Here is a 16,060-nt window from a genome sequence, read left to right on the forward strand (position 1 = left end):
AATTCTGCTCTTGCTCTCTCCAGGAGGAAAGATGGCGAGAGCAGAGGTATCGGAAGTAGATGAGGTGTTGCCCAAGGCTCTGGTGTGTGGACAGATTATACATCCATGGTGAAGACGAACAGGTTTGTGCCAGGGAATGGAAACTACCGAAGTGGCGAAGAGCATGTGAAGTGTTCCCACTGTGAAAGGGTCAAGGATGGAGCAGGGAAAAAGGTAGCTGGAGATACTCTCCCACTCTCCTGACATCAGTCTGAAGAAAGATCTAGACCCAAAATGTTACCCATTCCTTCTCTCCAGAGATGCTGCCTGTCCTGCTGAGTTACTCCAGCATTTTGTGTCTATCTTTGATTTAAACCAGCATCTGCATTTCCTTCCTACACATAGTTTGAGATGCACCCAGTGCTTCCTACTGCCCACCATTGTAGGGCAGTTTCCCATGCAACCACAAGAGACCAGGGACCCATACAGTCTTTCCAGGCAAAGGAGTGATTCCAATGCACTCGTGTACTACATCCTGTGTTCACAGTGCAGGCCGTGAACATTGGAGAAACCAAACACAGTTTGCGTGATCCCCTCCTGCACTGTTGCAAGAAGGCCCAACATAAGCTTGAGGCATGGCACTTTGTCATTAACCTGGGTATGTTGCAGTCTGCCGAGCCTCCAGAGTACAGAGTTCTCCAACTTTCCGTATCTCACTCTCTGTACCACAACCAGCCATTTCTCCCGGTCTCCATTTATTCAGATTTTGCAGGGTTTTTTTTACACTATCTTCCTGCTTGGCAATCTGTATAACTTGATCATTCATATTAGGGCATTGGGTTCCCCCCCCCCCCCCCCATGCCAAAATATATTCTCTTTGTCCTACCCATCCCCCACCAGTTTCTCCGCTACCTTGACTAACTTGTTTTCTCTCTCAGTACCGACGAACAGCATTTGCCCTGAAACGCTAACCGCTTCTCTTTCTATCTGCTGAGAACTCTCAGCGTTGCTTCCTTCATTTCAATTTGCCGGCATCTGAAGTCTATTTTGTCATTTAACATCCTTTTTTAAACTCTGCCCCATACGAAATAAACCTCGGAGCCAACTTGGCGTTTTGTATAAGAATTGGTCATGTTTTCTTGTGCTGCAGGCTTTTACTGATTTGTATATTAGGTGACTGCAGACAAGATTGACGGTGTGCAGCTTTAAATATTTCTCATGCTGCATAACCTGTCCTCATGCAAAATTATAAACAGGAACAGTTCAGATGCATGGGGCTAAAACATTCATCTATCAATAATTGCATTAATATATAGTTTAATCTCAAGAGCCTTTTTTCAACTGTTACATAAGCACTACTTGTTACATACAAACCAAACAAAGCCGGCACCTCACAGCAATCAGCCCCTTTGTGCCCGTTTCCTCTCCATAACTACCCTGGTTTCCCCTCGCATTCCTTTCTTCCAATCTTACATCACCCAGCTCTCACCATTCTCTGGTGCAGTTTCTTCCGACACAATTTGTCTACTCCAGCTCTCACCATGTTTCCTTATCCCCACCGGCAAATAAAAACCCACTCCTCCCAACGGATCCTCTAATGCTCTCCCTTCCCGTCCCTCTGCTGTTCTCACCTGCCACTACTCCTCATCATTCAGTTACATTCTTCACTTTCCTTTCCCACCCTATTCCAGAATCCGTTACCTTTTTCTTCTCCACTCATCACTTCCCGGCCTCAGTCGCAGACTGCACCCTTTCCTCCGCAACTGACCATTGTCTACTAATCAACCCCGCCTCACCTGCATTCACCTATCGCGTGCTGGCTCTTGCCCCACACCTCTTTATGCTGCCCATTCCCCCTCACACTGGGAATGGGCACATTTACAGAGAGGCATATGGAGCCATGCACAGCAGCTGGTTGAAGATAAAGGTTTACAACCAGGAGTTATTTTAACCTGAAGGTACACAAAAATGCTGGAGAAACTCAGCGGGTGCAGCAGCATCTATTGAGCGAAGGAAATAGGCAACGTTTCGGGCTGAAACCCTTCTGCAGACTGATGGGGGGTGGGGGGGAGAAGGAAGGAAAAAGGGAGGAGGAGGAGCCCGAGGGCGGGGGGATGGGAGGAGACAGCTCGAGGGTTAAGGAAGGGGAGGAGACAGCAAGGGCTAGCAAAATTGGGAGAATTCAACGTTCATGCCATCCGGACGCAAGCAACCCAGGCGGAATATGAGGTGCTGTTCCTCCAATTTCCGGTGTTGCTCACTCTGGCAATGGAGGAGACCCCGGACATTTTAACCTGACTCTTCACTAGAATGTTGCAAAGTTAACAATTTCACCCTGCTCTCTTTCTGGAACCCTGTAATTTTCTCTAGTGTGCTATCATTTCAAATTCGCACTTTCTGCAGGGCAAGTTGGTAGCAGGTTCAATCTGCAGTCCAGGTCTGGCAGTCAAAAGTACTGCGTTTTACATTACAGGGCCACATGCCAATTTATACACCTTGACGACTGGAGAAAAAATAGGAGAACTAACATGGGTGTCAACAACACCACAAACGTTAAACCCTTCAACAACACCACAAACGCTGCTATTTGTGACAGCTTGTTTCCTGCACATTGGCTATTGTTTCCTTCAACAGTGGTCACACTGCACTTCCAAGCTTTTCCCGGAGCGGATCACTGGCAGGCTTCCGAATGCCCCCCCTGGATGCAAGTGGAGAATTGTCCCCTTTGCTCAGTTACAAAATCAATGACTTTTGCAACAAAAGAGGGTCTACACAGGACAGGGGACAGTCAGACAGTAACAGGGAAGGAACTGTGAGCTGTCACATTGCTACCAAGCAATTAACATTTGACTGGCCTTATTTTACTTTGGTGAGAAAAGACTTTGTGAAGCAAGAATTCTAACCACATTTACAGCATTGCTGGGGAAATTTACCCTGGAAGATTTTTAAACAAAATACACCAGAACATGTATTAAAAAATATTTACATTCCCAAACAATCACAATCCGCAATATCCCAAACAAAAGATTCCTTTGGACGAGTTTCATTTCTATTCATTAGAAAAGGAGAAGCAGGGCTCTACATATGGAACCTGTTATCACGAGGGAGTTAGATTTAGCTCCTAGGGCTAAAGGAATCAAGGGATATGGGGAAAAAGCAGGAATGGGATACTGATTTTAGATGTGTTCAAGAAGGAACTGCAGATGCTGGAAGATCGAAGGTGCACAAAAATGCTGGAGAAACTCAGCGGGTGCGGCAGCATCTATGGAGCGAAGGAAATAGGCAACGTTTCAGGCCGAAACCCTTCTTCAGACTGATTTTAGATGATCAGCCATGATCATATTGAATGGTGGTGCTGGCTCAAAGGGCCGAATGGCCTACTCCTGCACCTATTTTTCTATGTTTCTATAGACCAGTTCAGAATAGGAACTTCGGGCTACGACGGGTGTCGAACATGATGCCAGGCTGAACTAATTTCCACTGATTGCACACAAACCATATCCCTCTCTTTTCCCTGCATATCCATGTGCCTATCTAAAAGCCTCTTAAACACCAGTAAAGTATCTTCCCCCACCACCACCCCAGGCTATGACTGTTCTATTTAGCCCATTCTCTCCTAAATGCAAGAAGATCCTATCCTGAAGACTTCTCCCCAGTAGCATCCCTGCCATTGAGAGGCTCAGCGGCAAAGAAAAGAACAAAGAAAAGTTGGTTACTTTCCAATATTCAAGGACACATCTGTGGATGGAGAAGATACAGATATTTGTCACAGCCCCTGAAATCTCATTTTAATAACCTGGGATAGAACCCATCATGCCCTGGGAATTTATCCACCTTAATGCTTTTCAAGAGATCCAACACCACCTATTCTCGATCTCCAACAGCCCAAGTGATGAAGCCGAATTTTAGTTAAAAATATAAGAAGATATTAAATTGGCTTCTGGGCTAGCTTACAGCTTATATTTAGTGTCAAATTAGGCTTGCCTTAGGTTGCGGTGTGTGTGAGATAATAAATCCTATAACATTGTCTCCCAAGTGAGGAAGTGACAGAGAGGAAGAGAGACATAACTAGTCACATCTTTGTAAACAAATGGTCTATGTTTATGAGGGACCAAGTGACAGAGAGGAAGCAGCGAAAAGAGCTAGGGTGATCTCTTTGGAGATAAAATAACCTAAAGCAAATGGCCAATGTTTTTAGTATATCTTGTACCATGTAAACAAAAGGCCTTTGATGTGATGCATTCTGTGGAAACCTTTTCCTGTACCTCTGACCATGACTAATGTCTGTGGAATGTGCTAAGGGGCCAAAAAAACCCTATTTAATGCAATGTCATTCTGTTGTTCAATATTGGTCACTTAGCTGGAATTCTCGCTCCCTTCCATCGGCCGATGTTAAGTAAAGTTTTGAACTGGTCTACCAAACAGTTTGTGTGGTGTCTGTTTATTAAGAAGCGAACCTGGTTTAGTAGTTAATAAAAGTAGCTTTTTCACAAGCATATCATCACTCCCCACACTGATCTCAATGTTCCATGTCCTTCTCCTGGGTGAATACAGATGCAGAGTACTAATTTAGTACTTTGCCTATATCCTGACTGCAGCATAAATTTTCCTCTTGATCTTTGAGCAGTCCTACCTGCTCCTTGATTACCTTCTTGTTTTGAATACATGTATAAAAAACCTTGGGATTGTCTTTGATCCAACTTGTCAGTGATATTTCATGGTCCCCTTGGATCCTTCTAATTGGCTCACTTGAGTTCTTTACTGCTCGCTTTATATTCATCAAAGGTGTCTGATTTATTTCAAAAGCTTACATCGGCTTTCATATTTGGTCCAAATTTACAATCCCTTTGGTTATCCAAGGTTTCCTATCCGTCCTCCTAGGTAGAACAAACTAGTCTTGAATGCTGATCAGATGGCCTTTAAACAACTTCCACATCAGATGCGGACTTACACAATATCAACTACTCCAAATTTACTCTCACAAGCTCCTGCCCAACAGTGCCGCAATCAATCACGCCTCAATTTAGTACATACCCTCAAGGTTCAAATGTATCCTTATTCATAGCTACCTTAACATTTATGGAATTGTTATCATAGTTACCAAAGTACACTGTACACTAGGTATTCCTACAGATCCCTGGAGGTGATCGTGGGACCTCCTCAAGTTTGTATTAGCAACACTTCCAACTCCTACCCTCAGTCTCTATTGCCTCCTCGTCCCCAACTCCTACAATGTCTTCCTATCACCTCTTCCCTCTGCCCCTTCGCCACCGTGTCCACACTCCTTGTTTCTTCCTACCCCCTTTTCCCAATTCCCCTTTACCCCTCCTCCATCTGTGCCTGCATTGCTGGTACGTTCCGACCCTCCACTATCCCCAGTGTCCCTCCTTGCCCCTATGCCCACACTCCGACAGCGCCTTTCTACCTCTCCTCCCCAGTGCCCCTTTCTTCCGCCAGTGCCCCCACTATCCTCTCCCCTTCCCAGCCGACCGCGCCCGGCCCGGCTCTCACCGTGGATCCTTCCTGCGACTCGTCAAGCGCTCCCCGCCGTCTGCGCATGCCCAGTACCGCGCCGTGACGTCGGTCCTGCGAGCAGTGACGTTCGTGCCGGGAGCAGGCACGCACTGCGCAGGCGTGTGGTGGCGTCATGTGCCGGGAGCAGGCACGCACTGCGCAGGCGCGGTTGGCCCGGGCCCGCCGCTCCTCCCACGCCGGCGCGGGCCATGATGGCGCGGAGCGGTCCCGGCTGAGAGCGGGGTCTGGGTCTGGGGCCGGCCCGGGCCCACACCCACACCGCAGGTGAGCAGCCGTACGGCGCCCTCACACAGGCGCAGTCCTCCTCCCCAACACATCCAGCACATGTACTCCTCGCTCCTGCCCTTCTCCACAACTGGACACCGTCCCTCTCTGCGCCACCCCCGATCCGACTCTTCCCCATCTCCCCCTCTCCGTCCCCCCCCCCCCATCATCTCCTTCCCCCCTCCCCCCCCCCCCATCCCCCTTCCCATCTCCTCCCCCCATCATCCCTCCTCTCCTCCCCCCCCCCCACATCTCCTCCTTCCCCCTCTCCGTCCCCCCATCATCTCCTCTTCCCCCTCTCCTCCCCCCATCATCTCCTCCTCCCCCTCTCCTCCCCCCATCGTCTCCTTCCCCCTCTCCTCCCCCCCATCGTCTCCTCCTTCCCCCCTCCCCCCCCATCATCTCTCTCCTTCCCCCCTCTCCTCCCCCCATCATCTCCTCCTTCCCCCTCTCCTCCCCCCCATCTCCTCCTCCCCCATCCCCCCCCCCATCATCTCCTTCTCCTCCCCCTCTCCTCCCCCCCCCCATCATCTCCTCCTTCCCCCTCATCTCCTCTCCCCCCCATCATCCTTCCTTCCCCCTCTCCTCCCCCCTCCTCCCCCCCCCCCTCTCCTCCCCCCATCATCTCCTCCTTCCCCCTCCTCCTCCCCCTCCCTCTTCTTTCCCCTGTCCTCCCCCCCTCCCCCCTTCCCTCCCCCTCTCTCCCTACCCCCCGTCTCTCCCTCCCCCCATCCCCCCCCCCCCCCCCCCCCCCCCCCCCCCCCCCCCCCTCTCTCCTCCCCCCCCCTCCCCCCCCATCTCCTCCTCCTTCCCCCCCATCTCTCCTCCCCCCCCCATCCCCCCCCCATCATCTCCTCCTCTCCTCCCCCCCATCATCATCCCACCCCCCCCCCCCCCCATCATCATCTCCTCCCCCTCAGCCCCCCCCCATCATCTCCCCCCCCCCCCTCATCTCCTCCCCCCCCCCCTCTCAGCCAGACTGGGATGGATGGAGGTAAGGGTGGAGACAAAGGGGCAAGAGTTACAGGTTAAATGATTGCAGAGACAAGAGACGGAGGGATGAGCGAACCAGAGTGTTTTAAAAGAAAGGGAGAGGGGAAGCTGTGACTGGTGATGGGATCACATTGGAGTTGGTAAAAATAATGAAGGGTAGTGTACTGGATACAGAGGCTGGTCGGACCAGTTTAGTTTGTTTATTATTGTCACATGTACTGAGCCACAGTGAAAAGCCTCCTGTTGCATGCCATCCAGTCAAAGAAAAGACTACACATGATTACAATCGGGTACAAAAGTGCAAGATAAAGTCCGATTAAAGATAGTTCAAAGATCTCTAATGAGGTAGATGGAAGGTCAGGACCACACTCTAGCTGAAGAGAGGACTGTTGAGTTGCCTGATAACAGCTGGGAAGAAATTCCCTGAATTTGAAGGTATGTATTTTCAAACATCTGTACCTCTTGCCTGATGGGAGAAGAGGGTGTGACCAGGGTGAGACTGGTCCTTGATTGCGCTGGTGGCCTTGCCAAGGCAGCATGAAATGTAGATGAGTAAATGGAAGGGAGTTTAGTTTGCGTTATGGTCTGGGCTACGTCCACAACTCTGCAATTTCTTGTGATTTTCGATGGAACTGTTCCCAAACCGTGCTGTGATGTATCCCAATAAAATGCTTTCTACGGCGAATCTGTGGAAGTTGGTTAGGGTTGAAACCAAATGAGGACCAGGGAACTCCGTTGACATTCTCTTGGGTAGATCAAAGGTGTCAGAGCGGGTGTGTGGGAAATGGAGGAATTGCATGTGAGGGTTCATCAAGGATGGTGTAGGGGAAGCCATGCTTCAGGAAGAATGAGGGCATTTTGGAAGCTTGACAGCAAAATGTTGTGTATCTTTGTGAATCTCCCTTGCACTGTCTTATATTAACTACACACAATCCACAACTTTGATCTTGTGTCTTGGTTGGACGGCTGTGGATGCCAAATCAATGGATATTTTTAAGGCAGAGACGGACAGATTTTTGATCAGTCAGAGTAACAGGTTATGTGGAGAAGGCAGGAGAATGGGTTTGAGAGGGAAAGATAGATCAGCCATGATTGATTGGCAGATTAGACGATGGGCCAAATGGCCTAATTCTGCTCCCAGAACTTATGAACATCCAGGTCTGAGAGAACCTAAATGCGATCAGCCCACGCAGTTCGAGTGCTCGCTTGTTGACAAGGCCATCAGAATGGATTGGTTGTGTGTCTTTGTGTGCAGCTCAATCTGACTGGTGTAGAAATGAGGCGATTTGTGAAGAGCTTTGATTCTGGTACTTGGTTCATTTTAGATTTTTTTTATTTTTAAGCGCCTGGGCTTGGAGATTGCAAAGGCCTGAAATAGTTCTTCCTGTACGGAAGTATTTTATTAATAGTATGGTTTTAAAATTTGGACTTTGGACTTTGTCCGGACACGCTGCTCAGGGTGTGGGTGTGGTCTGGGTGGATCTGGTGGCACAAGAGTCTGCAGATGCTGGACACCAGCAACCACATGATCTTGTAGCTGCAGGAGTTAAACGGCTCGAAAAACAAAGTCAGGGGCACCTCAACGGGTGTCCAATATTATGGGGAGAAGGCAGGAGAATGGGGTTAGGAGGGAGAGATAGATCAGCCATGATTGAATGGCGGAGTAAACTTGATGGGCCGTATGGCCTAATTCTGCTCCTATCATTTATGACCAGCCCAAATTCACTAAGCATAATGAAGAGCTGCTGAAGGAACTCAGTGGGTCAGGCAACATCTTTGGAGAGAAATGGAGAGTTGACATTTCAGGTTGAGTACATCTTAACTGAAGGAGTCGAGAGGAAGCAGCCAGTTTAAACACACCCAGTTGTGTTCCTCCAGGAGCATTCCTTTTTTTCTGCTGAGTGAATCTGGGCTGAGCTTGAGGTGCCTTGACTTGCTGCTACAAGATCTTGTGATTGATCCAAGTGAGTTTCTGGGCTTATGGAATTGGACTTAATTGGCATGAACATCTTGATCTGTTGTCTGCTGATTCTTATTGCCTTGACTCCCACTTGAGGAAGTGCTACGTAAAGAATCAGAAGTCCTTAAGATCATAATACATCGGAGTAGAATTAGGTCATTTGGCCCATAGAAAGCCCTCCATCATTCAATCAGGCTGATCGATTTTTCCTTTACAACCCCATTCTTCTGCCTTCCCCCATAATCTTTAACACCCTTACTAACCTATCAATCTCTGCTTAAAAATACCCAATAGCGCTGTCTGTCACAAAGAATTCCAAAGATTCACCACCCTCCAGCAAAAGAAATTCCTCCTCATCTCCGTAATAAAGGCACGTCCTTTTATACTGAGACTGAATCCATCTAGTTGATGCAACTCACGATGGGTGGAATTGAACTTAGAGCTAGGCCGTGGTTGCAAGCAGTAAGCTTTGTAAGTGAATGTCTGGTTAGAGGTGAAGATAACATAAATATTAGAAAGTATGTGACATGCATTGTAGTTGGGTTTATGGTGGTATTGGTGTGATTGTACACCTACATATCTTCCAGCAATAGGTAATGACCTGGCAGATGGATATATTCTTGCAATGAGTTGGTTTAAGTCAAAGAACAAAAATGTAACTATCTACTGTAATCAGCCACCATTGTCTCCCAAAAATGCATTCTGTAAGTTTCATTGTGAGCGGCCAGGAAATTGACAAGCAGTCGCTTCTGTTGCACTTGTGCAATAATATTCTATTGAGCAACATAACATACAGCCGTCAGTATTTTTAGCTTGCAGAAACAAAATTAAACCAATTAAAATTGAAAAGACCTATATTTTTTTTAAACTGTGGGAAATACTAATGTATGTCTGAAGCTGTCCATCCCCTAACCCCCTTTCCATCATTGATATAGTTGTCTTTATAACATGATTTTCTACAACACAAGGTTTCTTAGAAATCCAGCTGTCACAATATAGCAGAACTACCTGTACTGTTCTCGGTGGCTGCCTCTTGTACATTCAATGAGTTTTTCTTTTGTACCAATGCTGCTATAACTAAAAGAGAAAATGCTAGAAATGCCTACCTGGACAGGTAACATCTGTGTGAAGAGCAACTGTTAACATCTTATATTGAGGACCCTCTATCAGAACTGAGAGTGTTGATGTGGGGGTAAGTTATAGAGGCTCTCTGGTCCATGGATAATGGAGATAGAGGGAGAAAATGAACAAAGAGCATAACATGCATGGTGCAAAGGCAATATCAGTGAAATTTAAAGTGATTGTTGATGTAATGACTTTGAAGGATTCTGATTGCGATCATTCAAAGAAGTTTTCCTTGTTAGAGATGTGGAAAGCTGGAGGGAAGGCCAGCTCTGAGCTTCAGTATCGTATTAGGTATAGTATAGCTAATTATAAGGTATAATATCTTTTTGTCCAATCAATTCCCTCTAATATCACTTATCCTCATCGTGACCATCTCTTTTGACTCCTACTTTCTTCAAGTCAAAGGTATAGTCATGGGCACTAGTATATGCCCTGGCTACGCCGGGTCTTTTTGTTGATTATATTGAACATTACTTGTTTCAAATGTACCCGGGCACTATTCCGAAACTCTTTCTCCATTACATTGATTGTATATAATGTACCGGGCAATGCTATCAGTGACTGTCTGTATATAATGTCCCTGGCAGTAACACTATGTGTATATAATGTAACTTGCACTGCGGTCAATGACATAATGTGTGTACAATGTCCCTGCCAGTGACATTGTCTGTATATGATGTACCCGGCAATGCTGTCGGTAACAGTCTGCATATAATGTACCCGCACTGATGTTAGTGACACTGCAGGTAGACACAACATGCTGGAGTAACTCAGCGGGACATCTTCAGACTGAAATCTGAGGAAGGGTCTTGCCCCAAAACATCACCCATGCCTTCTCTCTGGAGATGCTGCTTGTCCTGCTAAGTTACTCCAGCATTTTGTGTCTACCTTCGATTTGTGTTTACCTTCTTTCCTACACACTTAGTGACACTGTATGTATATAATGTACCCGGCAGTGCTGTCAGTGAATCTGCCCGTATATTATGTATCCAGAATGCTGGCTGTATATTGATTGTACCCAACTGTGTTGTTAGTGAGTCTGCTTGTCTAGAATAATGTATCCGGCAGTGTTGTTGTATATAATGTACCCGGCTATGCTGCTAGTAAGTCTGCCTGTATAGCACGTATCCGACAATGCTGTCTGCAGATAATGTACCCAGCTGTCCCAAGAACACATCTTGATCTCCACGTGAAATAGCAGTGTACTCTCACAGCTTTGGACAGAAAAGGTGTAGTGGTTCTTCTGCATGTATTTATTGCCACTCAGGTGGTGCAGTTCCATTGATACGGTTTCAATCCTGACCTCTCCTGCTGTCCGTTTGGAGTTTGCATGTTACCCCTGAGACTGAAGAGACCCCCCCCCCCGGTGCTCCAGTTTCCTCCTACATCCCAAATACGTAACCCACCATCTTGCCTTCCTCTTTTACCTACCTCTTTCTGTTTGTTCCTCCTCCCTCCGTGTACATTGGTATGTTGGGAAATGTCTTGGAGGCCAGGTGGACAGATCAGAGCAATAGTAGTGGTAGATTACTTTTAGTTTGGGCTGCCTCAGTCGCTCCTTAGCTTATCTCCAGACTCCTCAGGCCAGAATGCATTTTTTGCTGACCAGTACAGGTGAAGACAATGGTAAAACATGTGAATTGTAACATTAAATCCTTGTTGTATTTTCCGACTCCTGTAACCATGAAAGTATCACAAAGTGCATTTTCCTGTTGTGGTGGGAGTGCCGACAAACACCCTTGCACGGTGAGCCCCAGATGTGAACCAAGAGACGATGTAAGATTTAAGATTCATATAACAGTGTTGGATGGCTTTGTTCATATGCTTTATCTTGCAATCTTAAGCACCAGGCATATACATAAACTAGTAATAAAGAATTGGGATTGTGAGGTATCATGCGCTGCACTCACAGAAAGGTCTACTCTGCCAAATTGATTTGATTTACTTGATTTATTAACAATTTTTTCCTTTTGGTAATCTCATTCCAAGTGTGCCACAAACATAACGAAATTAATGGCTGAATGTTTCCTTTAATTATATTTTCTAACCCCAAAGAACGATAGTTTGAACCCATCGCTCTTTATTGTCCTCATGAGCCCTTGCCTGTCAGACCACAATACATGTCTCTATTGTTTGTCTCTGTTTGGGCATTTGCCTTTACTGATTGCACCTTGATTGATTAATTAAATCAGTTAAGAATAAAAGCCAAGGAGACATAGCTGATGGCAGGAAGTTATTTGCTTCAGTCTAGCCTTTTAACTTCATGGAACTGCAGCTCTTTTCTCGTGATCTTCAAGGTTGCAGGCATCTACCTAGATGAATAGAATTACAATTGTTCTCTCTCGTTATAAACGCTCATTACCAAGGCCTCCTCACATTGTGTAATGTTTGTTAGTTAGTGTTGACAGAAAATTGCTAGCATTAACCCTTATGGCAGATATATAAAAATAAAGCCTTTGTTGGCTTCACAACTCCAAAGAAACGTTAATGACAGCAAGTTTGGTACGCAAGCTGATATTTGGATTCTTCGAAGGACTCACGTGGAGCTTTGTAATCAGTCTCCACTTGGGTCTGTTTTAATTTGCTCGTGCATGTATTGAGAAATTTCCATTTTATGCCCAATTTTGTGAGGATATGCACAGTAATTGGAGAATTGGCGAGAGGGTTCTTGGTGAAGATTATTTGTCAGTGAAAGGGAAGTGTGAAAAGGATTTGGAGAAGATTATTAACCTACAGATCTCTTGCTGTGCGTTCTGTCCATCGGTGAAGGTACCTCCTTTCCATAAAATGTTTTTTTTGTACACTTAATGTATATCAATTTTGCTGAGACATTTGACAATAATGGATTATATTTCAAGAGCATTTGAATTGGCCGTAGTGTGCATACAAGCTCTGACATCTAGTATCTTACTCTCTTGTACTCGAGTATGATATTGCCTAATGTATAGTAAAATTGTTACTGAACAGTATGCAAAAAAAATGTTCACTGTACCTAGGTACATGTGACAATGAAGTATCATTGAACTTGTCTTGTTTTTATAGGTGTACATCCACGGCTGTCCAGTTCTCCACCATGGGAAGAGAGAGGAAGTGCATCTTGTGTAACATCATTTACAGTTCAAAAGGGGTAATTTTCAAACTATTTCTTGGCAGCCACTCACTTTCTAAAAATCTACTTTTTATTTCCTTCCATAACTGGGACATTTGGTCCACGGATGAGAATTTGATATGGGGTGATTCCAGGCTAAATTGGGATGGCGGTGGGGGTGGAAATGTGAAAAGTAATTTGTGTTTTATTTTAGTTCTGTGGTTAGGTGTGGATTTCCACACATTTGCGGAATATGCTCAACTTGGCAGCATGTAGCATGAAGAGACAGCAAAGCACCCAGAATAAGTGGCAAAATACTGACGTGGGCAGAGCAGTGGCAAGTTTAATGCTGATAAAGTATGAAGTATAGCATACTAGAAAAAAAACCCAATGTGTTTTCAATAAATGGCTAAGGAAATGACTCAACATGCCTAACCAATATAGATAGTACTCAACAAAGATTTCAATGTTCAACTTCAAAGTCGAAGGAGTAGGTACAATTTAGATGAAATCATCTCATTGGCTAATCAATATATTCAGGCATTGGTTGTGATTCAAACAAGAGCCACATGTGGTGCTATATTAAGTGAATTGAGATGCTTGGGCTTTTCGAACAAGTTAAGAGGATGTTCATGCAGAATGGTGTATGAGACAGATGGTATGAAAATAATAGATCTGAAAATTGCAAGAAACTATTTTTATTTAGGTTGGACCGAAGGGCTGGTTTCCGTGCTGTACGACACTAATATAGATACAGCTTAAATTGGTAAACAACAAACATTGCTTAAAATTGAAAAAAATCTTAGAAAAATTCATCCAAGGTCATGACCCCAGATTGCGAAACATACTGGCAATAAGCGAGTTCGGAATTCGTAAGGAATCATGGGATTTGTCAAAGGCAGAACGCAATTAATAAAAATGGAATTAAGTGCTGTTGATTCAGTGAGTATAGTTTGGGTCTGATTCTTTGCCCTTTTTCAGTGGGAGACCAGGGGAGGTGCGGTGGGGGGGAGACCCGCAAGCGCTGCCGAACCGCCACCAGTCTCGAGTGTCCCATCCCCGCCCGGGGGGTGCGGCCGGAGACGTCCGGTTGAAGGGACAGCGGCTCCCAGGCCCAGTGCGGAGAAGCGGCAACCCCAGCTCACCTCCACCTCTCCCGCCCCGACCTGGAGTTGGAGCTGGCCCAGACTTTGGACTTGCGGCTGGGCAAGGGAAGGGGATCTGAATCTGAGGGGTTGATTCCCTGAGCCTTCAGCACCAACAGTACCCGCAGCTCGAGCGGTCGCCCGGCCTGCCCATGGCTGGCAGGAGCCCGTCCACAGACTCTCTCTCTGACCAGGACGACTCCAGCAGCAGCGGCTCCGAGTCGCCTGGCGGGTGCCCATCTTCAGCAGGAATTTGGTGTCGGACTGAGGAGAGGGGGGTGGAGGTGGAGGGCTGCCGACCCACATAGCGGGACAGGCAGAGCCGAGCTGGAGCCAGCGGAGGCAAGTCCTGGGCCGCTCTGCCAACCCAGGGCCACACCGGACACCTCCGGACAGGGACAGGGTAGGGGATGGGGCCGGGGAAAGCCCAATAGCAACTCAACAGCATCCGCAGCGATGGAGAGCCAACCCCGTCTACGGACAAAACGCAAGCCTGCACACAATGCAGCACCACCGTTGCCAAGATTGTTTTATAGCTAGTGACCTATGACCCGGGCATGTGCAGTCAGAATACCAAACTCGCTTATTGTTGAGATAGGATGAGTTCTGTGACCGTCCTTTTTTTTTGTGTCTATCCTCAAGTTTGGAAGCTCAGAAACCATTCCTTTCAATTGGAAATCTAAATCTGAGGGGTTGATTCCCTGAGCCTTAGAGCTTAATTCTTGCAGTTTCTGCTGTCAATTCCCAGTTTCTACCTTTTCCATCGCCTTTCTTAAAGTTGAATGAACTACCAGAGGAAATGGTGGAGGTGCGTGCAATTACGACTTTTTATTACATTTTGACAGATACATGGATACGAGTAGTTGAGGGGGACATAGGCTACGTGCAGGTAAATGGGACTAGCTCAGGTCTCAGTTGACATGGACGAGTTGAGCCAAAGAGCATGTTTCCGTGTTTTATAACTGCCTCAATGAACAGAGGTCTGTAAAAAGTGCTTTCACAGTGTTATGGAGTAGTTATGGTAGTTTCTGGAAAGGGTTTAGGTATTACTAGACTAAGTGGGACCCGTTGGGTCCCAGCATCACACGGGAGGGTTGGTCCCGCAATACAATATTCCACCTCTCCACCAATTCCAATATTGGTGGCTAGTGGAGGTGAGGTGGGGGGGGGGGCGCTTTCTGGAGCGCTAGTATAGGTGTGAGCTGAAGGGACTGGTTTCCAGAGGGCTAGTATGGACATTGTGGGCCGAATAGATTCTTGTGCTCGCCGCTCAGTCACTCAAGCCTGTTGTGCTGGCAGCTCACTCACTCACGGCTGGTGGGCTGGCAGTTGACACGGCTATTCCTTGAAATTCCATTTCAAGCAGGGTGCAAGGCCACCAAATTCAAGTGCAGTTTCTTACCACTTCAAGCAGGGTGCAAGGCCACCAAATTCAAGTGCAGTTTCATACCATTTCAAGCAGGGTGCAAGGCCACCAAATTCAAGTGCAGTTTCATACCATTTCAAGCAGGGTGCAAGGCCACTAAAGACAGCGAGTCGTGACCTCTCCATCTTGCAGAAGCCACGCCCACACTTCTGGGTTTTATAGTCCCTCCCACCAGAAGGGGCATGGCCTTCATGGCATGATTGACAGGAGAGAGAATCTCAACATTTTTTAAACACTAATAACTGTTTAATTTTTAATCGATGGGGAAAATCCTCGACACCCGATAAGCGGAGGGGGGTATCTGAGTAAGAGGGCCAAAAATCACAGCCGTACGTGGTAGCGTTTTTCCCTATTAGATTTTTTATTATATAGACGGCAAGGCAACTTTAGCATTCTCAAACCAACTTTTCAATTAAGCAAGGCATTCTCAAATCAACTTTTCAATTAGGCAAAGTATTCAATTAGGCAAAGTATTCTCAACCCAACTTTTCAATTAAGCAAGGCAACTTTAGCATTTCACAAACCAACTTTTCAATTAGGCAAGG

The 16,060-nt window shown here is 46.4% G+C and overlaps 2 protein-coding genes across 3 annotated transcripts in view; one reads left to right on the forward strand and one right to left on the reverse strand.

Moving 5' to 3' along the window:
• Nucleotides 1–5,575, reverse strand: part of LOC129700439 (synaptosomal-associated protein 23-like) — a 24,365-nt gene extending 18,790 nt beyond the window's left edge. The window contains exon 1 of the mRNA XM_055640928.1: nt 5,491–5,575. The gene's annotated coding sequence lies outside the window, so the exon portion shown is untranslated. The remainder of the gene's footprint in view (nt 1–5,490) is intronic.
• A 28-nt stretch (nt 5,576–5,603) lies between these two features.
• Nucleotides 5,604–16,060, forward strand: part of znf106a (zinc finger protein 106a) — a 52,951-nt gene continuing 42,494 nt past the window's right edge. For both annotated transcript variants that reach the window (XM_055640915.1, XM_055640916.1), the window contains exons 1-2: nt 5,604–5,778; nt 12,899–12,983. In XM_055640915.1, the coding sequence (XP_055496890.1) occupies nt 5,627–5,778; nt 12,899–12,983 (237 nt within the window). In that variant the 5' untranslated portion in view covers nt 5,604–5,626. The remainder of the gene's footprint in view (nt 5,779–12,898; nt 12,984–16,060) is intronic.

The sequence above is a fragment of the Leucoraja erinacea genome, chromosome 9 (assembly GCF_028641065.1).
Source record: "Leucoraja erinacea ecotype New England chromosome 9, Leri_hhj_1, whole genome shotgun sequence".
Classification (NCBI taxonomy): Eukaryota; Metazoa; Chordata; class Chondrichthyes; order Rajiformes; family Rajidae; genus Leucoraja; species Leucoraja erinaceus.